A 25,143-nucleotide genomic window follows, 5' to 3' on the forward strand; every position below is an offset into this window, starting at 1 on the left:
TTTTACAATTTACGTGTAAATTTAACCATTAATGAACATGTGACGATGTCTTTAAACTTCTGTTCATTTTTGTGTGCATTAATCATGCAGAGATTTTTGTACATAATGCAAAGCAGGCATTATGTACACAAGAAAGCGACCTTCCTACAGAGATCTATCAAGTCGCCATGGCTTGAGATCGAGCCGACAACCGTAAATAATAATGCAAAGCAAGCACATACACAACTTCTGCATGTGCAATGTAGGTGGTCAAATGCAACACGCAGAGAAACACAAGGCGGGAACAATCAATGAGTTATTTATTTCCTCAGATACGGCGGGAAATTGCAATAGTTATAACCGTTAAGATGCAACAGATATATCGCAAGTAAATTATATAACAGAGCATTTAATGAGTCTTAAAGTTCACTTTAAACATTAGGGAAGTTTCTTGAGGGTTCTGCTTATGTCCCTCTAACAGGGGTAAAATACATGTTCCTGCGGGAGCTGATGTGCAGACTATTCCTGTAAAAATGGTCCTAACGGGGCCTCCAATTCTTCCTGAAAGGCCGCAAGTCCTCCTAACAAAGTCTACCAAAACATGTTGGGCCTCCTTCGCTTCAATTGACCTCCGCCCTGTCCGCTGCTCACTCGTGTCTCACATTCACCACCGTAAGCGTCCTCTTCCAGGTGAAGTCTCTTCATCGATCTTCGGTGCTTGACCAACGTCGGCTGTCTTACAGGTCTGAGGGAAATAAGTACATTAGGTCTGAGGGAAATAAGTCTGGCTCTTGACCGACGTCATCTGGGCTCTCAGTCTTGACTAGCACAGGTCTGGGATTCGGGTCTTGACTAGCGCAGTCGGGACTCTGGGTCTTGACTGGCGCAGATCAGGTCTTCGGGTCTGGACTCGGGGTCTCACTTGGTGCCACTGGGGTCCTGTTTGTAATCGAACAACAGCCCGCTAGCTTCTCTATCAGGCCTGGCTGCAGTGTCTCCTCCTGAGTACGTCTGGAATGCTCTCTTTGGCGCGAAAACTTGTTTTGGTTTGGCACGAAGACTCTCTATATTGAGAAACTCCGCCATCAATGGCACCTGATTAGGTGCTACATCCAAACTCACCCTCCTGCAACTCTTCCTCTTCTGGTTAGTTCCGCATGGTCCTGTCTGAACAGTAGATGGCAGACTTCTCACACCAATGATATAGAGAGCCGGGATTTTTCAGGAGTATTGTCAACTCCTATTGCACATGCACAGTGGATTTGAACACACACAGCTTTCCTGCCTGAACAACACACAATGCTCAAAAAAATAAAGGGAACACTTAAACAACAGAATATAACTCCAAGTGATTCAAACTTCTGTGAAATCAAACTGTCCACTTAGGAAGCAACACTGATTGACAATCAATTTCACATGCTGTTGTGCAAATGGAACAGACAATAGATGGAAATTATTGCCAATTACCAAGACACACTCAATAAAGGAGTGGTTCTGCAGGTGGGGACCACAGACCACATCTCAGTACCAATGCTTTCTGGCTGATGTTTTGGTCACTTTTGAATGTTGGTTGTGTTTTCACACTCGTGGTAGCATGAGACGGACTCTACAACCCACAGAAGTTACTCAGGTAGTGCAGCTCATCCAGGATGGCACATCAATGCGAGCTGTGGCAAGAAGGTTTGCTGTGTCTGTCAGCGTAGTGTCCAGAGGCTGCAGGCGCTACCAGGAGACAGGCCAGTACACCAGGAGATGTGGAGGGGGACGTAGGAGGGCAACAACCCAGCAGCAGGAATGTTACCTCCGCCTTTGTGCAAGGAGGAACAGGAGGAGCACTGCCAGAGCCCTGCAAAATGACCTCCAGCAGGCCACAAATGTGCATGTGTCTGCACAAACGGTTAGAAACCGACTCCATGAGGGTGGTATGAGGGCCCGACGTCCACAGATGGGGGATTGTGCTCACAGCCAAACACCGTGCAGGACACTGGGCCTTTGCCACAGATGAAAGCAGGTTTACACTGAGCACATGTGACAGACGTGACAGAGTCTGGAGATGCCGTGGAGAGTGATCTGCTGCCTGCAACATCCTTCAGCATGACCGATTTGGCAGTGGGTAAGTAATGGTGTGGGGTGGCATTTCTTTGGAGGGCCGCACAGCCTTCCATGTGCTCGCCAGAGGTAGCCTGACTGCCATTAGGTACCGAGATGAGATCCTCAGACCCCTTGTGAGACCATATGCTGGTGCGGTTGGCCCTGGGTTCCTCCTAATGCAGGACAATGCCAGACCTCATGTGGCTGGAGTGTGTCAGCAGTTATTTCAAGATGAAGGCATTGAAGCTATGGACTGGCCCGCCCGTTGCCCAGACCTGAATCCGATTGAGCACATCTGGGACATCATGTCTCGCTCCATCCACCAACGTCACGTTGCACCACAGACTGTCCAGGAGTTGGCGGATGCTTTAGTCCAGGTCTGGGAGGAGATCCCACAGGAGACCATCCGCAACCTCATCAGGAGCATGCCCAGGCATTGTAGGGAGGTCATACAGGCACATGGAGGCCACACACAATACTGAGCCTCATTTTGACTTGTTTTAAGGACATTACATTAAAGTTGGATCAGCCTGTAGTGGTGTGTTTTTCCACTTTAATTTTGGGGGTGACTCCAAATCCAGGCTTCCATTGGTTAATACATTTGATTTCCATTGATGATTTTTGTGTGATATTGTTGTCAGCACATTCAGCTTTGTACAGAACAAAGTATTCAATGAGAATATTTCATTCATTCAGATCTAGGATGTGTTATTTGAGTGTTCCCTTTATTTTTTTGAGCAATGTATATACACAGCACTGCACTGCTCTGCTGAACACATACAGCTGTCTGCATATATACACACGCGCCCACACAGTTCTACCGCATACATACACACACACACACTCACAACTCCGCTACCTACACACATACACACACTCATACAGCGCTGCTACACACAACCACATCTCTACTGCATAAATAAACACACTCACACAGAACAGTCCCCTTCAGATTACTCTCCTTTACCGGTCAGCGTTGAACAGGGAGAGAGAGACTCAGGCAATGTCCACATAGTGTTATACCCTACATTCAGTGGCTTTATCCGTGCCTTTGTCCGAAACCCTGCAAAATGGGATTCAGGTGCGCTGCTGGGGCCATTGACAGTAATGATGCAGACAAAGTCATAGTGTGCTCTGTCCTACATCATTTATGGCCCATATGCCTATTGGAGGCATGCACCAAGATGTAGTAGACTACGTTTTGTTGCCCGACTCAACTACGCGTATACGGTTGAAAATTATGTGTGGCAGAGCACACTGTGTCTCTGTCTGCATCATCACTTTCAATGGCACGTCAGCACATAGATCTGAATCCTTTTAGGAAGGTTTGGACATAAGCAACGATGGAGCCGCTCAACGTAGGGTAAAACATAATGTGAACACCACCTAACAAAGCCCAACCCATGCCCCCTGCAGCTGCTAAGACTGCTACTGCTATAGTTCAGCCTCTGCCCCTGATATGCAGTTTGCTGCCACATGCAACTTTCAGATTTTTCATTTGGGAGTGTCTCTTCATGTAATAAAGGTTGAATATGAGCTCTGTATGTATCCAGGGTGTTACTGTCTTCATGTACTGTACTTTCATTTTCTATAACTAGTTTTCTCTGTTCTCCATAAAACTTAAGTTATTTTCCCCTCTCTCCATTGGATTAGTGTACAACTCCTCCAGCTGTGTTTGGGCTGTTACTAACACTGAAAGCAGAGAGGGGAAGCAGAGAGCACCTGGGAGCAAGAGCTCTGAGGAGCATTGTGCAGATCACTCAGCCAGATAAAAGACTTGCACATTCTGCAGTAGCAAAATGAAGACAATTTAGATAAAACTTTGCATTTAAGAAGAAAATGAACAATACAAAAAAAAAAAAAAAAAATCACATTTTAAAGTGGTTTTCATTCAATCATGGCATAAAAATTGTGATGTGACTTTTTATGGCTGGACTCATACCATGTTTTTGCCATATGGTTGAGGCATTTTTTTTTTTTTACTGCTTATGACGCGCCCCCTGGGCCTGTGTTGTGTAGCGTTGCGCACGCGGGGAATACCCGGAGCCGGATCTGTCGGGGTTAGTAGTCCTCGTGGCGGTGACCCGGTCCGTGCCCAGGGTGTCAAACTAAGTGGCGGAATTTAGCAGAAGATGTTATAGTGTTCAACTACGCCACCCGTTGAATGCGGTTATGAAGCCGCCGCTGCAGGGCAGACCGCTGAGGCCGGTGGTACAGTTGTGCAGCGTGGGTAGTATAACCCCCAACGGGAGGGGTATGGCCTCAGGGCAGCAGACGTGGATGATGGGGATAGCAGAATTGCACGCAGGCACCAGGAACCACTCAGAGACGGTGCGGTGTAGTTCAGGGTCTTTACTGGTGGCAAAGGTAGACCCTCCCGGGAGTACTGGCTAGCGATCGGGGCCTGGTCAGTCCGTGAGCAGATAGGATCTCCCCCGGCCAGGCGGAGTTGTAGGCCTCCCCAACTAATTGTACTCTTCCTGGCTACCTTGCTAGAAGCAGGTAAAAGTAGCCCACGTCCCTAAGTGTACCGTGTGGTGCTCACCCGTATGGCCGGTGACTCGGGGCCTTCTGGTAGCCTCCGCTCCACGACGGCGGTGCTGGTCCCTTGCGTGTGACCGTGCCTTCGGGTTTCTTGGCCAGAGGACCTGGAATCCCCTGCCGGACGGTTTCTGCTGCTGGGTATGGAACAGTCCCCACAGCCTCGGACTCCGTGTCCGGTGAGATCTCTTCAGTCAGGACGAGCTCTACAGCTTCCAGTCCTGGACCCCTTTTATCACTGCTCCCACAGAGCTCCTGATCTTGCTCTCCCTGCATCTGCTCCACTCCAGACCAGACTGTGTCTCTGTCTGGGACTCCTCTTCTTCTCTTCTTTTTCTAACCCCACCTCAGCCCCAGTTTATATAGGGGAAGTTCTTCCCCTCCCAGGACTGGGCAGGAGGTGTGGCATGCTTAGGGTTCCTGACCAGGAGACCTCCCACCTGCTCACAGACGTAATATTGCTATTACTGTGGTAACCAGAACCCTGGGGTGCCACATTCCCCCCTAGTAAAATTTAGTACTCCGGGACTAAACATATTTTTGAAAACATAACAGGGTATAAACAGGAACAATAGAATAAGGAAAAACACGTTAGGGTGGTCACGGAGTGTCCGCAACCGGGTGCAATTTTTGAAGCAAAAAGGGTGTCCATTTCACCAAAGAACGGGGAGCCGTAACCAGGTAGGGGTCTGTCCTGCCCCGAGTCTTTAACAGTCTATAGTCCGTTCCTGGGTTACGCTCCAAACATATATACAACAGAGTTCCGGTTAATCCACAAAAGACACCTATAAAATAACTGGAAAAACATAATTATTTACAAGCAACAGTAAACAGGTAAATACCAATAAGACAGTCTGAACACTTTAGATCCTCCAACGTACGGGCAACTGGCCTCTATTGGCCCTAGTAGACCTACGGAGCTTACTGACCGGTCCTGAGCTACAGGGTGTAGGAGCTGTCAAAGGTAAGCTGGGCAGCTGTCTACGGACTCTTTGGCTCACTAGGGGCACGGCAGGCTCACTATAAGCAGAGGGTCGATTCTCCTGGTCTGCTTGTGTGGGGTCTTCTGCCTCCTGGACCGGCTGCTCTTCCAGCTCTACCTGTTTTTCCGTAGGCACTTGGGATGCTGGCTGGAGGAAGGTGAGGACGGGTACCACAACAGCGCCATTTACCTGTGTCCAAGACCGAGGGAAGTCTCCGAGTACAGTACTGACCATCTCTTCCCTTTCCTCTGCGGGTCGAGGGTTTTCTTGATCTTCTTCAGGGTTTCGTAGCTGCTCGGGACACTTCTTCAGGTGATCTCGGGAGACAATGGCTGTGGTTTCTCCTCCATCCTTACTGATTGTGCAGATTTTTGGGTTTTCATGGCTTGATGGCAGTACGGTGTACGGGTCCTTCTCCCACTGGTCGTCCAACTTGTGGAGTCGTCTTTTCCTCTTCAAGACCTGCTCTCCAGGTACCAGGGGAACAGCGGGAGCACACTGGTTGTAAGTCTTCTCCTGTCTTTCTCTTGCTTGACGGAGACTTCGCTCAACGCTCTCCTGTACTTTCCGGTACTGCTGCTGCCTCTCTGTGTCCCAGTCTGCTTCTGGTGAAGTGTCCTCGGGTGTCAGGACTCCCATATCCAGATCAACAGGCAGCTTACCAGGTCTTGCTCTCATTAGGTAAGCCGGGGTACAGTTGGTAGAACCTACAGGGATGTGGTTGTATAGGTCCACCAGATCAGGCAGTTTCTCAGGCCACAGACTGCGTTCTTCCAGGGGCAATGTTTTCAGAAGGTCTATCACCACCTGGTTCATCTTCTCGCAAAGTCCATTGGTTTGCGGATGATAGGGTGTTGTTCTTATCTTCCGGCAGCCATACAGAGTGCAGAACTCCTGGAAGACTTCTGCTTCAAAGGCAGGTCCTTGGTCCGTCAGCACCTGCTCTGGGTATCCGTGTGGACGACAGAAGTGCTGCTGGAAGGCTCTAGCTGCTGTTTGAGCCGTTAAGTCCTTGACGGGGACTACAACCAAGAACCGGGAGTAGTGATCCACGATGGTTAACGCATAGACGTAGCCACTTCTGCTGGGGGTCAGTTTTACATGGTCCAAGGCTACCAGTTCCAACGGCTGCCTGGTGACGATGGACTGCAGGGGAGTCTTCTGGCTGGCACGGTCCTTCCTTCTTAGGTTGCATGGGCCACAGTCTCTGCACCACCTCTCGATGGTCCCTCTCATGCCTACCCAGTGGAACCGCCCGCGCAGCAGGAACTCCAGCTTCTTCCATCCGAAGTGCCCAGCTCCGTCGTGGTATGCCTCCAGTACCATAGCCGCGTCTCTTCTTGGCACCACTACTTGCCAGATCAGTTCATGCGTCCGGGAGTTAACCATTCTGCGGCACAACTTCCCCTTGTAAAGAAACAGTCGACTCTTCTCAGCCCACAGTTGCTTGGTCTCCTCCGGAGCGTCTGGGTCAAGGCGGGCATCTGGCTGAGTCAGCATCTCCTTCACTAGTCGGACGGCGGGGTCACTGTCTTGTGTTTCCGCCCAGTTGTAATGAGGTAAGGGGTTGAACGTAGCGGATTGCTTACCCCTTACACGGTGGGAATACTGGGTAGTCCCATGACGGTGAAACGCGGGGAGTTCAACTTCTTCCAGTTCCTCTGGATCTTCCCCTACGTCCAGTAGGTTTGGCATTCTGGACAAGGCATCCGCGTTGGTATTGGAGCGTCCTGCCCGGTATTTGATCGTGAACTCATAGTTGGACAGGCGGGCCATCCATCTCTGCTCCAGGGCACCGAGTCTTGCAGTGTCCAGGTGTGTCAACGGGTTGTTATCCGTGTACACGGTGAACCGCGAAGAGGCGAGGTACTGCTTAAAGCGTTCGGTGACTGCCCACACCACTGCCAGGAACTCTAGCTTAAATGAGCTGTAATTCTCAGGGTTTCTTTCAGTGGGTCGCAGTTTTCGGCTGGAGTAAGCAATTACCCGTTCTCTCCCCTGCTGGATCTGGGACAGTACGGCTCCTAGCCCGATGTTACTTGCGTCGGTGTAGAGGATAAAGGGCTGGCTGTAATCAGGGTACGCCAGGATTTCATCCCCCGTGAGGGCCATCTTCAGCTGGCGGAAGGACTCTTCTTCCAGCTTCTCCCATCTGAAGGGCGGCTTCTGGTTCTTGGCCTTCCTGGACTGGCCTATCAGGAGGTCCTGCATAGGAGCTGCCTTTTTGGTGAAACCGGGAATGAATCTTCGGTAGTAGCCTACCAACCCGAGGAACTGCCGCACTTCCTTTACGCTGGAGGGTCTTGGCCATTCCTTAATCGCGGTGATCTTATCAGGGTCGGGAGCCACTCCGTCAGCACTCACCACGTGTCCCAGGTACTGCACTTTTGGTTTTAGCAGGTGACACTTCGACGGTTTCACCTTCAGACCGTAGTTTGCCAGGGCTTCGAACACTTCCGCCAGGTGTTTCAGGTGGTCCTCGTAGGTTTTGGAATAAACTATAACATCGTCCAGGTACAGCAGGACCGTCTCAAAGTTCCGGTGTCCCAGACAGCATTCCATCAATCGTTGGAAGGTTCCTGGTGCGTTGCAGAGTCCGAACGGCATGCAGGTAAACTCGCTAAGTCCCATCGGGGTGGTGAATGTGGTCTTCTCCCGGTCCGCCTCTGCGACAGGAACCTGCCAGTACCCGCTAGTGAGATCCAAAGTGGAGAAGAAGTTAGCAGATTTTAAAGCAGCCAAAGACTCCTCTATCCTTGGTAAGGGGTACGCATCTTTGTGTGTGATACGGTTGATTTTCCGGTAATCTACACACATTCTCATGGTGTTGTCTCTCTTTTTAACCAAGACTAGTGGAGCTGCCCAGGGGCTACAGCTATCCCTGATTACCCCAGCCTCCTTCATGTCTCTAAGCATCCCCTTGGCGTGTTGGTAGTGTGCAGGGGGTACGGGACGATACCTTTCCTTTATGGGAGGATGATCTCCCGTGGGGATGTGATGTTCCACTCCCTTTACTCGCCCGAAGTCCAGCGGGTGTTTACTGAACACTCTCTCGTATTCCTGGATCACCCGGTAGACTCCCTGCTTTTGGTGAGCAGGTGTGGAGTCAGTACCCAAATGCAGTTGCTGACACCAGTCCTCCATTTGTTGCTTAGAGCCGTTACCTTCCTCTGGATGAGATGGAGGCAAGGGTTCCACGGACTGTACAGAATTTTGGTTGATGGTATACAATTTGGCTAGCGTAGCATACCGGGGCAGGTACACTTCCCTCTTCCCGATATTTATTATGCGAACGGGCACCCTCCCATGGCGTACATTAACCACCCCCCGTGCTGTCAAGATGGTGGGCCTACTGTCTGAGTAGACTGGTTCTACCATTGCCTGGTAATCTCTACCTCTCAGACCAATAGCTGCCCGGCACCAAATCATCATTTCACTTTTCGGGGGCATGGCAATAGGGAAAGGGTCACACATTCTCACGCTACCAATCTCACCACCGGAGAGTTCCACCTGTTGCCGTCGCATCAGTGCCCGGATCTCTTTTTGGAGCACTCGCTGCTGGCCGGAGCTGGCGTTCTTGGCAACCTGCTGTAAAATGAGAATCACCTCTGCAAGACAATTTTCAATCACATTAGTTCCTAGAGTTATCTTTGGGTGACTCTCGCGCTTGTCAATGTCTACAATGATCAGTCCCTGTGCTGCCAGTTCGACTTTACCGATTTTAATGGTCATCTCTTTAAATCCGATCTGTGGCACGGGCTGACCATTGCTGGCGATGATACTCAAGTCGTCGTCTGGGTAGCGGGTTATATCCGAGTCATTCCAGTACTGCTTGAAGAGCGCGTACGGGATGGTGGTGACCTGTGACCCGGTGTCAAGTAGGGCACTCATAGGAATGCCATCCAGTACTACAGGCAAGACTGGACGTCCTCCCACGTATTTGTCACGCCAGTTCGATGGGCCTGGTGATCTTATTCCTAGGGGTTGGCCCTCTACCCCAGGTTGTGCCAGTTTAAAGGACAGTACCTTGCCATATGTCCGGGTTGATTGCAGCGGCGGCAGATGGGTTGTCCGTCCTCGTTGTACCGGTCGCTGGGTCTTCCTCTGGCCGGTGGGGTCCTCCTTGGTCGGCGCCACGGGATATCCTCCGGTCCGGATGCCAGCTGGATCTTCCCTGGAGTAGAAACCTGTAAAGACTGCACAGTTCGGGTTAGCGCGGCAACGCTTTTAGTTAGCTCTTGGACCTGACCGTGCAGGTCCGTAGCCGGGTCATTGTTTAAAGCCTGCGCATCAGCTCCCACAGGCCCTGCCGACAAGGGCGCCGTCTCCTGGTGGTAAATGGTAGCAGGGCGTTTGTGGGTCACAGCGCCACCTGGTGCCGGTTCTCGGAGCACCCGGATGGCTCTGTCCTTGAACTGTGCAAAGTCCAGATGAGGGTCCTGTAAGGCCATTGCTCGCAACTGGGTTCGGTGGGCATTGCAATGTAGACCCTCTATAAATTGTTCAGTCAACAACTTGTCTTCGTTTCCCACGCCGTCAGGGTCGGCCTGCTTAATAGCTCTCAGGGCCTCTTGTAGGTTTAGTGCATAGTCCCTTATATTCTCATGTGCTCGCTGCTTGCACCCGTAGAATCTAAGCTTGATCTCGGCTGAGGTACGGGTATCAAAGGTGTCCTTCAGCCGGGCTGGTATCTCTGCGACAGTCCTCCTCCTCCCAAGTGGCCAGGACTTTACCTCCCTTTGGGCTGCCCCTGTTAATTGAGCCACCAGGATGCTCACTTTTTGCTCTTCTGTGAGGGGTTACACCTGGAAGAGGCTATCCAGCCTTTCTCTGAAGTCATTTAGGGTATGGGACTCCCCTGAGTACTGGGGTAGCCAGGCTGCCCCCGGGATGTAGGGCATGGTGAAAGGCATGACCGCAGCAGCGGTGGTGCTGGCGGTGGCTGTAGCAGTGAAGCTCTCCTCCGTATCCGACATCCTCCTCCCCCCTAGTGGACCGTGGCCTACCTTGCGATGATCCTCTTCCGTAGGCCGCGGCTCCGCAGTGGATCGTCAGGGTTGAGGACCTTCCGTCGCGCTCCTGTGACGTCGGCGTCTGCTGGGCTCCTTTCAGGACCTTACGCAACTTCCGGACGTGAGGCGGGGCTTCAGTTCTCGCGCGCTTTTGGAGTCCACGCCCCTCTTCTTCTTGCGCGGCGTCCTCGAGATGGCGTGCAATGGCGGGAAAACTCCACGGATGGCGGGAAGAAGGCAAAAGATGGCGTCGGATGGCGGGAAAACTCCACGGATGGCGGGAAGAAGGCAAAAGATGGCGTCGAATGGCGGGAATCTTCACCACAGGTAAGTTTAACAGTCTTTTTCAGGCACGCAGTACCCGGTGGTTGCGGGCACGAGACCCTGCCGACTACGCCAAAGTTGACGCGCCCCCTGGGCCTGTGTTGTGTAGCGTTGCGCACGCGGGGAATACCCGGAGCCGGATCTGTCGGGGTTAGTAGTCCTCGTGGCGGTGACCCGGTCCGTGCCCAGGGTGTCAAACTAAGTGGCGGAATTTAGCAGAAGATGTTATAGTGTTCGACTACGCCACCCGTTGAATGCGGTTATGAAGGTGCCGCTGCAGGGCAGACCGCTGAGGCCGGTGGTACAGTTGTGCAGCGTGGGTAGTATAACCCCCAACGGGAGGGGTATGGCCTCAGGGCAGCAGACGTGGATGATGGGGATAGCAGAATTGCACGCAGGCACCAGGAACCACTCAGAGACGGTGCGGTGTAGTTCAGGGTCTTTACTGGTGGCAAAGGTAGACCCTCCCGGGAGTACTGGCTAGCGATCGGGGCCTGGTCAGTCCGTGAGCAGATAGGATCTCCCCCGGCCAGGCGGAGTTGTAGGCCTCCCCAACTAATTGTACTCTTCCTGGCTACCTTGCTAGAAGCGGGTAAAAGTAGCCCACGTCCCTGAGTGTACCGTGTGGTGCTCACCCGTATGGCCGGTGACTCGGGGCCTTCTGGTAGCCTCCGCTCCACGACGGCGGTGCTGGTCCCTTGCGTGTGACCGTGCCTTCGGGTTTCTTGGCCAGAGGACCTGGAATCCCCTGCCGGACGGTTTCTGCTGCTGGGTATGGAACAGTCCCCACAGCCTCGGACTCCGTGTCCGGTGAGATCTCTTCAGTCAGGACGAGCTCTACAGCTTCCAGTCCTGGACCCCTTTTATCACTGCTCCCACAGAGCTCATGATCTTGCTCTCCCTGCATCTGCTCCACTCCAGACCAGACTGTATCTCTGTCTGGGACTCCTCTTCTTCTCTTCTTTTTCTAACCCCACCTCAGCCCCAGTTTATATAGGGGAAGTTCTTCCCCTCCCAGGACTGGGCAGGAGGTGTGGCATGCTTAGGGTTCCTGACCAGGAGACCTCCCACCTGCTCACAGACGTAATATTGCTATTACTGTGGTAACCAGAACCCTGGGGTGCCACACTTACTCAAAAGAAGTATACCCCTCCAATAGCCTGCAGCTGGATACCTATTCAGTCGGATCATTTGCCCTTCACTGCCACTGAAAAACAAGCAAAATAACCCTCTTACATCTACATATTATTTTTGATAGGATAGAAAACAAAGGCTGAACTTTTCCATCTTGCCAAAAACCGTATGCAGATGTAAAAAAAATATGCCTCAACTGTATGACAAAAACATGGTGTGAATTAAGCTCAATTATTTTTCCATTCTTCACACTTTGAGATTTCTATTTGCCATTAGGTAATCTTTTCTGTTTCTAATATCTATAAATTTAATTTCTCAGGGACTCCAACTCCCCAGAAGGTGGAGAGCTGGTTCTCGGTGGCTATGACACATCACGTTTCTCAGGTCAACTGAACTGGGCGCCAGTTACTGTACAGGGTTACTGGCAAATCCAAGTTGATAGGTACGTCTTTGAAGGTCATAAATACTTTAATGCCATGTTCTCACATAGTGTAAATGCTGTGTTTTTTCCACTGCATTTTATTTATATATTTTTTGCAGAAAATCTGTTTGTGTTTAACAATTCCAGCAAAAGTGGATGTGATTTCATGAAAATCCATTATGTTCAACTGTGTGTTTATTATTGTAAGAAATTAAATTGATTTCACATTTTGTTCAGCATCCTGGTAGGAGGAGAAACAGAATTTTGCACCCAAGGATGTCAGGCCATTGTAGATACTGGAACCTCGATGATCACAGGGCCATCAGCTGATATTCAGCTACTGCAAGAGTACATTGGAGCCACTGAAACCGATGGTGAAGTAAGAGTCTCAAATTAAAGAGAACCTTCACTGGATTTTTTAATTTAAACTGAGTACCTCCTCCAATTGACACTGCTCCACTGATTCTGGGATAGTTTTTATTTTTCTTCGGTGCCTCTCCGTTTCAAAATTATATCCCCCAGTAATAATGGTGCAACTTTCCCTTCAACCAACTGGGCATATACCACAGAACTTCAATATGGACATATATTTTTTTCTCCTCTGACACTGACCAATCAAACAACGGCCACATCCACAGAGAAATTTTGTGGTATACGCCCAGTTGGCTATAGGGAAAGTTTGCATCTTTTTTTTACCAGTGGACATAACTTTGGAAAGCAGTGGAACAGAAGAAAAAGAACTGTTGCAAAAATCAATGGAGCAGTGGCAATTGGAGGAGGTAGTCAATTTAAATAAAAAAATCCAGTGAAAAATCCTCTTTAAATGTCTAAAGTTTTGTAACTTTTGTGAAAATAAAACAATAAGTAAGAGACTTAAGAAAGAGAGGGCCCAGGAAGGAAAATGAGAGGGGCTTCACTTTGATGCTTATGCTTAGGGTATACAGCACCAATGGATTTTGTAATACTATGAAGTATACAGTTTTATAGAGCTCTTCCATTTCTGTACGGAATTATTTTCCATCACAATATAAAGAATTCAATTTAGATTATTGACAGAGACCATATTATTTTACATATAACTTAAAAGGTTTATTCAGGACTTTTTTTTTTTTACTATGGGCCTAAAAAAATAACAGGCAACTAGTTGCTAACTACCTGCCTTGTTGGGCCTGGCGCCGATCGCTGCCGGCACAGAGAGGTCACAGATCGCACCTGCCGGCGATTCAGTAACTTCTGCTGATGTCACGTTGACAGAGCAGCGGCTTCTCTTTCACTCTGCTCTGTTAGCAGGACGTCACTGCCGACATCATGCTGATTGAAAGCCGACTGTCAATGAACCAGAAGAGAAAGAGCTGCTCTGTTGACATTGAGCAGCTGAATTGCCGGTAGGAGTGGTTGGTGAGTGGGGCCGAGGAGAACAGGCAGATAGTTAACTACCTGCATATTAGTTTTTAGGCCCACAGTAATGAAAAAGAAACTTGGATAACCCCTTTAAGGTAGACCAAAAGCAAAATATTTGGGAGGGGCCCATAGACACATAAACCAAAGAAACAAAACACCCTTAAAAGTTACTCTTAACTAAATATATTAAAAAAATCCCAATAGAACACCGCAAAAGTGAACAGTATGGCACAGTAGGGTTCACATCCGCTGTCAGAGTGTGAAGCAGGGTGAGATTTAGGCCCTTAGAGACGAGAATACTATTATTCAACACTGTCTTTCTTATATCTAATTAAGCATAGTAGTGGCACCACACTTAGCGCCTACCTATAATCAATACAAGTCTAAGTGTGGTGTCACCACTATGCTTAAATAGATATAAGAAAGACAGTGTTGAATAATAGTATTCTCGTCTCTAAGGGCCTAAATCTCACCCTGCTTCACACTCTGACAGCGGATGTGAACCCTACTGTGCCATACTGTTCACTTTTGCGGTGTTCTATTGGGATTTTTTAATATATTTAATAATAAAGAGTAACTTTTAAGGGTTTTTTTCTTTGGTTTATTTATAACCCCTTTAAGTGCTCTTTCACACATCAGTATCTCCGGTACGAGTGGTGACAGTTTCCACACGTACCAGAGACACTGACACACGCAGACCCATTCAACTGAATGGGTCTGTGCACATGTCAGTGTGTTTTCACGGACTGTGTGTCCACGTGCTCCACACAGAGACAAGTCTGTTTTTTTTGAGGACGCACGGTCCGCAAAAGTGCCTCACGTTGAACACACACGGATAACATCCGTGTGTCATCAGTGTGACACGGACCGCTGCCTATGAATCAGCGATACAGTTCCCAAGCGCCGGGTGCTGAACACTGCCCTCATCATGGTTCCCTGCCAACGCTGTGATCAGCACCAGCAGGGAAATTGATGAGGGTAGTGGTAGTCTGCTCCCGCAGTGTCCGCTCCTTTATAAAAAAGAATAAAATAATAAAATCCATGTACTCACCTCTCCTAGGTGTCCCCCACTGTAATCCATGCAACCACTGTTGCAGAGGAGCCGAGGAGAATGAGCCACTCAGGAGCTGCACTCAGTGAGTGACAGGACATCGCACCTGAGCTGCAGCTCCGGACCAGCTCATTCTTCCCAGCTCCTCTACAGCAGCGGTCACATGGATATAGTGGGGGACACCTAGGAGAGGTGAGTTACATGGATTTTATTATTTTAATCTTATTTTTACAGGTGGGAACACTGCGGGAGCAGACTACCACTGCCCTCATCATTGTCCCTGCTGGTGCTGATCGCGGCGCCGGCAGGGAACCATAATTAGGGCAGTGCTCAGCACCCGACGCTTGGGAACAGTGCTAACTGTAGCTCTGATTACCAGGTGCTGTCCGTGTGATCCTGATGCAGCAAACTGTTGCCACACTTGTGACACACTCGGACACATGGGACACGCATATCTCCACTACCGGAGATATGCGGATGTGTGAAAAAGGCCTTAAGGTTTGTTCTCATGTTTCATCTTCATGTGCGCAAAGATCCTCAGCCTCGATAAGATTGACAGTTGACACCAGCAGTATGATTGCACTGTTGTCCCGAACTATAAAAGCATTGGAAGAGCGCAGTGGTAATAAAGCTGTCTGGATTGTGTGTTCCAGTTATCCTGCCAGCTCTTGATCAGCGCCTTCAAGCTCTATTAAAAATATCTTGTAAGCACTGTGCATACCCTGCCTAGAGAATTAGCAGTAAATAATAAAATATAAATCCGTCCATTCTTGAGCAGAAAGGATTTTTAATATGATGTTAAGTGCACATTTTCTAGTTTTTACAAGCACTAGAAAGGTGTGATTCTTTTTTTCCAAGAAACAGCACTGCGTTTATCCTGGAACTGTATCTGGTATTACAGGTTATCTCCATGTCATGGCCAAATGTTGCACTGTTCCTGGATAAAAAAAAACAAATTGTATGCACAAGTAAGGTAGTCTAAAGCCCCCGTCTCACATAGCGATATCGCTAGCGATATCGCTGCTGAGTCACGGTTTTGGTGACTCACCAGCGACCTCACCAGCGATGTCGCTGTGTGTGACACTTTGCAACGATCAGGCCCCTGCTGTGAGGTCGCTGATCGTTGCAAAGTGTCCTGGACCATTTTTTGGTCGTTGGCCTCCCGCTGGCCAGCACACATCGCTGTGTGTGACCAGCGGGACCAACGATCTGGCTGGTAACTATGGTAAACATCGGGTTACTAGGGGCACGTGCGCACTTAGTAACCCGCTGTTTACCATGGATACCACTCTGCTACGGTGCGCGGAGGCTCCCGCGCACCGTAGCAGAGTGGTATCCATGGTAAACAGCGGGTTACTAGGGGCACACGCGCACTTAGTAACCCGATGTTTACCATAGTTACCAGCCTGCTCCTGCTTGCAGCAGGCTGGTAACGGGAGCAGGACATCGTGGAACGATTCTTTCCACGATATCGCTGCTCCCCTGATCGCTGGTGAGCCTGCCTGTTTGACAGCTCACCAGCGATGTATTAGCGATGCAGCAACGATCCCTGACAGGTCGTATCGTTGTCGGGATCGCTGCTGCATCGCTTAGTGTGACGGGGCCCTTAGGGGTAAAGTTTCGCTTGCGGACTAGATTTCCTGCTCTCTTGGTCTGTGAAAATGTTATTTACTAGTAAGGTAGTAACCTATATATTTTTTTATGTTTTAGTATGGTGTCAGTTGCAGTAGCCTAAGCTACATGCCCATAGTGACGTTTGTAATCAATGGTATTAGTTACAACTTAACATCTGAACAGTATACACTTCAGGTAAGTTCAATAATAAGTTCAACATTAAAATGATAAGCTTCGGCTAGACCAGGCCACATTATTCCTTGAAGGAAACCTGTCTGCATTATCCACCCTCCTCCATGATCCATGGTCATGTTGCTCTCTGAAAGATAATGCCATCCACACTTCTACTTCACTGAAGACAGATTTTACCCCTGAAATGTGAGTGAAAGATAAAACCAGGAGAAGAAATAAAAGCTGATTTCTCTGATAAGATATATTATGAAGTTGCTTATTTTCATGTGTACTATTGATTTATGAAATAAAAATTAAAACAATGAGTACTCTTTAAGTGCTCTGGGAGTGTCAAAGCACTTCTGAAGTCTCTGCTTCCTAACTCGTTTCCCCACCTAACCCCACCTTTCTTTGCTTGACTGACAGGTCACTGGCTTGGCTACAGAGGCAGTTGCTTGAGAAGTGCTTTGACACTCCCAGAGCACTTAAGCCTCTTTATATATGAATTAAAATAGCATTTTTTTTTTAGCCAGGGAACAACAAATTGAATAAGTAATAGTGTAGATGACATTATATGGTTATGTTGCTCTCTGAAATATAAACAGTTTGGGAGATGGATCAGACAAGTTTTCTTTATTGTCCTCCCTATTCCTCTATATCCACTGCATATTGTACCACTGGGTTCCTTCGCCTATGTGCAACAGTAATTTCTACATACTCTTTGGATCTCTAGACAGCCCAGTGAATCCATCCCTTCATATACTTGTACAACTGGATTTTCTGCATTTTTTCCTCCAAAAAAGACATTCCACACATACCCGATTCACAACCTAACGAATGGTACATAAACATTGCTATACTTTACTTTGCAGTGTAATAACTATTTAAGAATAGGAGGGTGGGTAAAAAAAAAAAAAAAAAAAAAAAAAATTCCTTTTTGTGCCTATTCTTGGTGTGCTATTCCTTTATACAATATTACGTCTAATTATTATAGTCTTCCTCATGTTGCTAATTTTGCAGATAGTCAGATCATCAAATGTACTATGTACAGTTGAGCTCAAAAGTTTACATACCCCGGCAGAATTTTTCCTTTCTTGGTCTTGTTTCAGAGAATATGAACGATAACCAAAAAAACTTTTTCTCTACTCATGGTTATTGGTTGGGTGAAGCCATTTATTGTCAAACTACTGTGTTTTCTCTTTTTAAATCTTAATGAAAACCAAAAACATCCAAATGTCCCTGATCAAAAGTTCATATACCCCAGTTCTTAATACCATGTATTGTCCCCTCTAACATCAATGACAGCTTGAAGTCTTTTGTGATAGTTGTGGATGAGGTTCTTTATTTTCTCAGATGGTAAAGCTGACCATTCTTTTTGGCAAACAGCCTCCAGTTCCTGTAAATTCCTTAGCTGTTTAGCATGAACTGCACGCTTGAGATCTCCCCAGAGTGGCTCAATGATATTGAGGTCAGGAGACTGAGATGGCCACTCCAGAACCTTCACTTTTGTTCTGTTGTAGCCAATGACACGTCAACTTGGCCTGGTGTTTTGGATCGTTGTCATGTTGGAACGTCCAAGTACGTCTCATGCGCAGCTTCCGGGCTGATGAGTGTAAATTTGTTGATAACGTGCTTCATTAATCTTTCCTTCAACTTTTACCAAGTTTCCTGTACCTTTGTAGCTCACACATTCCCAAAACATCAGCGAGCCACCTTCGTGCTTTACTGTAGGAATGGTGTTCCTTTCATCATTGGCCTTTGTTGATCTCTCTCAAAATGTAACGTTTATGGTTGTGGCCAAAAAGTTCAATTTTGGTCTCATCACTCCAAATTACCTTGTTCCAGAAGTTTTGAGGCTTGCCTCTGTGCTGTTTGACGTATTGTAGGCGAGATACTTTGTGGCATTTTCGTAGTAATGGATTTCTTCTGGCGACTCAACCATGCAGCCCATTTTTCTTCAAGTGCCTCCTTATTGTGCCTCTTGAAACAGCCACACCGCTAGTTTTCAGAGAGTTCTGAATTTCAGCTGATGTTATTTGTGAGTTTTTCTTTGCATCCCGAAAAATTTTCCTGGCAGTTGTGGCCAAAATATTTGTTGGTCTACCTGGCCATGGTTTGGTTTTTACAGACCCCCTGATTTTCCATTTGTTAATCACAGTTTGAACGCTGCTGACTGGCATTATCAATTCCTTGGATATTTTTTTGTATCCCTTTCCTGTGTTATACAGTTCAACTACCTTTTCCCGTAGATCCGTTGACAATTCTTTTGCTTTCCCCATGATTCACAATCCAGAACCGTCAGTGGCTGGATGAAAGATGCAAGAGTCTGTCTGGATCCCAGAAACTCAGATTTTATGCACACACACTGATTACAAGCAAACAGGTCACAGGTGAGGATGTTACCCTTAGTAGTCATTCAAACCCATTTGTGTCAAATTCTGTGCATCTTATCAGGCCAAAATCACCAGGGTATGTGAACTTTTGATCAGGGACATTTGGATGTTTTTGGTTGTCATTAAGATTTAAAAAGAGAAAACACAGTAGTTTGACAATAAATGGCTTCACCCAACCAGTAACCATGAGTGGAGAAAAAGTTTTTTGGTTATCATTCATATAGGGCACCACGGTGGCTCAGTGGTTAGCACTGCAGCCTTGCAACACTGGGATCCTGGGTTCCAATCTCACCAAAGACAACATCTGCTAGTAGTTTGTATGTTCTCCCGGTGTTTGCGTGGGTTTCCTCCGGGTTCTCCAGTTTCCTCCCACACTCCAAATACATACTGATAGGGAATTTAGACTTTGAGTCCCGATGGGAACAGTGCGAATGATGTCTGTAAAGCACTGTGGAATTAACGGTGCTATATAAGTGAGTACAATAAATAAATAAATATTCTCTAAAACAAGGCCAAGAAAGGAAAAATTCTGCTGGGGTATGTAAACTTTTGAGCACAACTGTACATGCACCTCTTAATGAATCAGAAGTATCTGATGCCAACATCCCCCTCATAAAGACCGGCTTCAACACCATCGGCCTGGAATTGGGGCCTTAGTCTATGGACAGAGCACAGAGCTGTGACTTTTTATCCAACTACTATTTTATGTCTATAGTCAGCTTTACTAATGGATAATACATGTTGAAATAGAGCAATAAAAAACACACTATAATGGGGATAAGAAAAAAGAACTGTAGCTCTTAGATTCAGTATATCAACAACAAACTCAGGAATTGTACTTAAAGAGTAACCATCATTTTTATTTTTATTCCAGAAATCAATAATACACATGAAAATAGGAAACTTTGTAATATATCTTATTAGAGAAAAATGTTTCTTTCTCCTTCTGGATTGATCTTTTACTCTCAATTCATTGGTAATATCCGTATTCAGTGAACAGATTCTTCCCATTACTGCGATAGGAGATGGCAGTTGGACACAGACATTCTTCTGTAAGTTCTGAAAACGACAGTTACAGTTCTCCATAGAAATTTATGAGCACCTACTGCCATCTCCTACTTTGGTAATGTAAAAATCTGCATTCACTGAAGATAGATTTTATCCATGGATTGAGAATTTTGAAAATGTTCAGAATGAATGGTCAGTTCTGGAGGAGAAAGAAGCAGACTTTTGTAATAACCTATAATACAAACTTCATTATTTTCATGTGAACTACTTATTTCTGAAAACATATTAAATGACAGTTATTCTACAGTATTATTCTTTTGGACTATATAAGCATAATTTATGTTCAGTCATTAGAATGAATCATAGCGTGGAAATATTGACACTGCTTCTGCATTGCCTGTTCATAGTATATGCCATGAAATGCCCATATATTTTAGGACTCGTACACACTCGATTATTACAGCTGCCTACATCATCCAAGCTGTTTATAGACTTAAGGTTTGCTTCTGTTCATTACTGTAGAAAGACCATTTTCTAAGTACCACCAATTATAATTAGTTAATTACTATTAGTGCTTGGTCGTGCATAGTACCGGAGTTGTGATCCTTGACTACTATAACAAACATTCTCTGTTAGTCTAGCCCAACTATGTAACTGAAGTTTATCTACATACTGATAAAATTCACTAGTAAAAGGTTGGCTAGTTAGGTAATGTATTATCTGTTGATATTTTGTAGACCTTCTGTTTCAAAGCTCTGTGTGTTGTAGCCTGGCAGCTCTAATTAGAGCTTGCTCAGACAGACTTTGCACTAGCCAGTCCCACTAGTATGTTACAGGCCTTCACTCTTTAACCCCTATACAGGGTTCTTTACTTACCCCCTGGGTTACATTCATGGAATGCCTGCTGGGCAGTGGAGAAAGTTGGCAGGGGAGGGTCATATTAGCTAGAGATTGTGAATCTACAGAAATGGGGAGCAGGCTGTCAAAACACCCAGATTTCCCATAGAGTAGACAGAGTTGGCTTATTACCATCTCTGCCTTCCTGGTGATTCCTGTATACACAGTGGTAAATGAGCGCTGGCTATACAGTTTAGGAATCGCTAACAACGCTTCCTTCTTCCCTGTCCTAGCAATCATGATCAATTACGTCTGTAGGAGAGCGAAGCCAGTGCTGACTGGCTTCAGGGATTGCATCACAAAACAATGTCACACAAGCCCCGGTAGAGCCAGTGCCAACACTGGAGGTCAGTATAAGTGTTATAATTTACTGAGGGAAACAGGGATTCAGAAGGGGTTGTCCGAGAAGTGGATAAAGACAGAGAGAAGGGTGGGTCAGCTCACCAAATCAGGGAAAATTCTCAATCAATTCAAGGAACCTCGCACAGACCAGCCAAAGCAACTCCAATAGCAACATACAACAGATAGATCAGTCTAGCGTGGAAAGCTGTGTCCGGAGCCTGTAAACCTTCACCTTTATTAGGAATAACTTAAGAACTCCATCTACGCATTTCAGTGAATAGCCTTACTCTTGCCTTAATAGTATGATTAAGGCTACTAACTTAACTGCATAGGTTTGCTACTTTAATGCTCATGTAACACAGGTACTTTAGATGCAGTGACACAGGAACACAGAGCATCCAATACAGGGTTAATAAACAGGGGAGGTTTATGATAACTGGGTCAATCTCCATGCAGGGAGTAACAGGGGAAAAACAAGGGAAGTAGCACGTAAAAGTCTATAACTGACAGTTCACAGTTTAACTAGATGTTGCAGAGCCAGCAACTCTAATTTGAAAGAGCTATAATTATCTGGGTTGCTCTCGGAGTCGTGAAGGGAGCAGCTGGCCTGACTCCTTCACCGGACACAGTATGACTGAGATATTCGATCTGTTTGCGGAACAGGTGGCACTTCTGGGGCTTCACCTTTAGGCCATGACTCTGTAGGCGACTCAGTACTTGCTCCAGTCGCTGGAGGTGTTCCTCGAAGGTGGCGGCATAGACAATTATGTCGTCAAGGTAAATAAGTGTCGCCTCGAAGTTCAAATCGCCCAGGCCCCTCTCCATCAGACGCTGGAACGTCCCAGGGGCGTTAGTCAGGCAGAAGGGCATCCGATTGAATTCGAACAGTCCCATGGGTAATATGAACACCGTCTTCGCATGGTCATGTTCGGTCACGGGCACCTGCCAGTACCCACTGGCCAGATCCAAGGTGGAGAAGTATCTTGCCTTCCCTAAGGCAGACAGGGACTCTTCGATTTGGGGTAGTGGGTAAGAGTCCCGTAATGTACAGGCATTCAGTTGTCTATAGTCCACACAGAACCGCAGGGTCCCATCTTTCTTTCGGACCAGGACAATCGGGGCTGCCCACGGACTCTGATTCTCCCGTATCGCACCATTCTGTAACATATGGGCTAGCATCTCCTTAACCTCTTTATACATCTGGGGAGGTATCTGCCGGTATCTCTCCCGCACTGGGGCAGCGCTCCCCGTGGGAATCTCGTGGGTAATGGCTTCGGTGCAACCAAAATCATCCTCATGGCGAGCAAAGACTTCCAGACATACTGGTACCGCTCCAGTACCTCCTCAACCTGCTGCACCTGTCGAGGTGTAAGTCCCGTCAATTCAGCCTGCATTCGTTCTGGGATTCTTCGCCCCCCCTTTCGCACTAGCCCGGTGGGAGTCCAGGGGTCTCCTCATACAGCGGACAGCTGTACCACATCAGGTCACACCAACTTCTCTGGCATTCCCAGAATCTGGGCTATTTCCGCCCTGGGGGGGTGAGATCATCTTCGCCCAGATTAACACAAAGCACTATAACATTGCCACCCTGAACGGTGGCCAGTGTCCGAGCCACCAAGAGTCCGGGGGGGTACTTTGTCCATCGATGTTGGCTCTATCTGAACTTCGACCCCCTCAAGAGGTGTGCAGGCCCGTGCGGATAACGTGAGTACAGTTTGTCCAGGTGGTAAGGTGATCACCGTAGCTGCTGGCACTATTATTTTCCCCAGGATCTTCCCTTCACTCGACGTCTCCTGAGCCTGGGCAGCTTGGATTAGTTGTTGAAAGACCCTCCTTTGGGGAGTTCGCGGGTCTCACTGGTCTAGAGGAATCTCCTTTGGCTAAGTAATCAGGATTTGCCCGATCTTTTTCAGCACATTCATTCCGAGGGTCACCGGGGGTCCACTTCCGGTTTGCTCTGTGACCAGGACGACTCCTTTTTTTCCCACATCTTTTCCACACACTCGGATCTTCATCCACACCACCCCTGCGATCGGGATGGGTAATTGATTAGCTGCCGTGAGTCTAATTACTGATCCCCATTCAGGCCGCACTATCTCTGGAAATCGCTGTTGAAAGTAGGCTTCTGTCATCGTAGTCACCTGGGATCCCGTGTCAATCAGGCAGTGAACAGCCCGACCGCTTATTTTGGCCCAGACAGTCGGGCGGGTGGAAACCAGGTCCTTGGGACTTTCTCTTTTTCTTTACCCTTCCTCAGGCTCCGGGCTGTGTCCCCCAAACATGGAGCCCGCTAGTTTAACGGCTGCCGCCACAGGGGCTGCCCTCGGCTAGCACAGCCCCTGGCGTAATGTCCTGCACCTCCACACTTCCAGCAGGTCGTGTTTCTGTCTGTGTAGGGCTGCCTCAGTCCTCTACGGAACTCTACTGCAGGGGGGGGGGGGGACTGAATTCAATTCTTTCCATAACTGTGGCAATCGATCTGGCTATCTCTGGTGTCGGGGTAGGGGTCTTCTTGAGACTGGACCATTCATCCCGCATCTCCTGTATCTCCTTTCGCATCTCTCGAGCTCATTCCGGTTCAGCTGCAGGTGGGGTGGGTACCTCGTTACTCCGGACCATCCCTGCCAGGGCCGTCACTCCCATCTCCTGCCCTCTCACACGTGCCTCCGCCCCCACTTCTAGAAGAGTCATACGTGGGTTGGTGCGCAGGCGCTCCCGCAAGGCCTGCTTCAGCTGCACATCCCTGAGGCCTGCCACAAACTGGTCCCTTAAGATCACATCAGGGGGGCCCATTCCCAAATTCCCCATGTCGTCTTTTCTAGTGATATACGCATGCACCCTCTGTAAGGCATTAACATACTGCGTCAGTCTCCCCCTCCTGCTGCACTTGGTGAAACAGCCGTATCCTCAGCTCTCCTACATTGGTGGGATCCCCATGCATCTCCTCCAGTATCCGCACCACTTTTTCTACAGTATCCCGGTCATGGGGAGGGCGGTACATCACGGATTGTCGGGCCTCGCCGTCCAGGGCCAGTAAGGCTATTTCGGCTTGCATAGCTGGGATCATCGGATGCATACGTAACATACTCCTAACTCTCTCAATCCAGTCCCACAGCATCATATTGTCCCCGGTGAACTTTGGGAGATTGCTGAGCATGGCCCCCAGTGGCAAGCTAGTTTTAGGGGCTTCCAGGATGGACTGCTCTGCAGTGTCTGCGTCTAATGACTGCATCCTGCCGACTACGCCAACAGTAATATGGGTACAGAAACACAGAGCAGCCAATACAGGGTTAATAAACAGGGGAGGTTTATGATAACTGGGTCAATCTCCACGCAGGGAGTAACAGGGGAAAAACAAGGGAAGTAGCACGTAAAAGTCTATAACTGACAGTTCACAGTTTAACTAGATGTAGTCGAATCGGTTGTAATCGACAGTTTTTACACTTAGCTGACTCTTATCCTCCACAAGGCAGTTGCCAGCTGATGCCGGTGTTGCTTTCTTCTGGCTTCCCCGCCAAAACAATGCTCCATCTTCTGGCGGCAGCAGGCGGTCTCCAGTTTTACCCGCTGAGCCCCTAGTCCATAACAAGGCACCTCACGTGCTCGGCTCCACGGAACCTACGTCTCTTCTCCCTCTAGTCGGCTTGACTCCTCCGGTCCACTCCAAGTACTGGAGCCAGGAGCCTGGACCCTCTCACACTGCTCTCCTGAGCGGGACACTCCTGCCACTTTCCCGTGCAAAACTCCCCGTCTCCCCCTCTCTCTAGCCATGCCACCAGTT

General features: G+C 48.1%; 1 protein-coding gene across 2 annotated transcripts in view; it reads left to right on the forward strand.

Moving 5' to 3' along the window:
• Positions 1 to 25,143, forward strand: part of CTSE (cathepsin E) — a 91,378-nt gene that overhangs the window by 52,758 nt on the left and 13,477 nt on the right. For both annotated transcript variants that reach the window (XM_073666945.1, XM_073666946.1), the window contains exons 6-8: positions 12,384 to 12,506; positions 12,723 to 12,864; positions 16,648 to 16,746. In XM_073666945.1, coding sequence (XP_073523046.1) covers positions 12,384 to 12,506; positions 12,723 to 12,864; positions 16,648 to 16,746 — 364 coding nt within the window. The remainder of the gene's footprint in view (positions 1 to 12,383; positions 12,507 to 12,722; positions 12,865 to 16,647; positions 16,747 to 25,143) is intronic.

Source organism: Phyllobates terribilis, unplaced genomic scaffold (genome assembly GCF_046119375.1).
Source record: "Phyllobates terribilis strain yellow unplaced genomic scaffold, ASM4611937v1 Scaffold_2__4_contigs__length_985480577, whole genome shotgun sequence".
In the NCBI taxonomy this organism is placed as follows: domain Eukaryota; kingdom Metazoa; phylum Chordata; class Amphibia; order Anura; family Dendrobatidae; genus Phyllobates; species Phyllobates terribilis.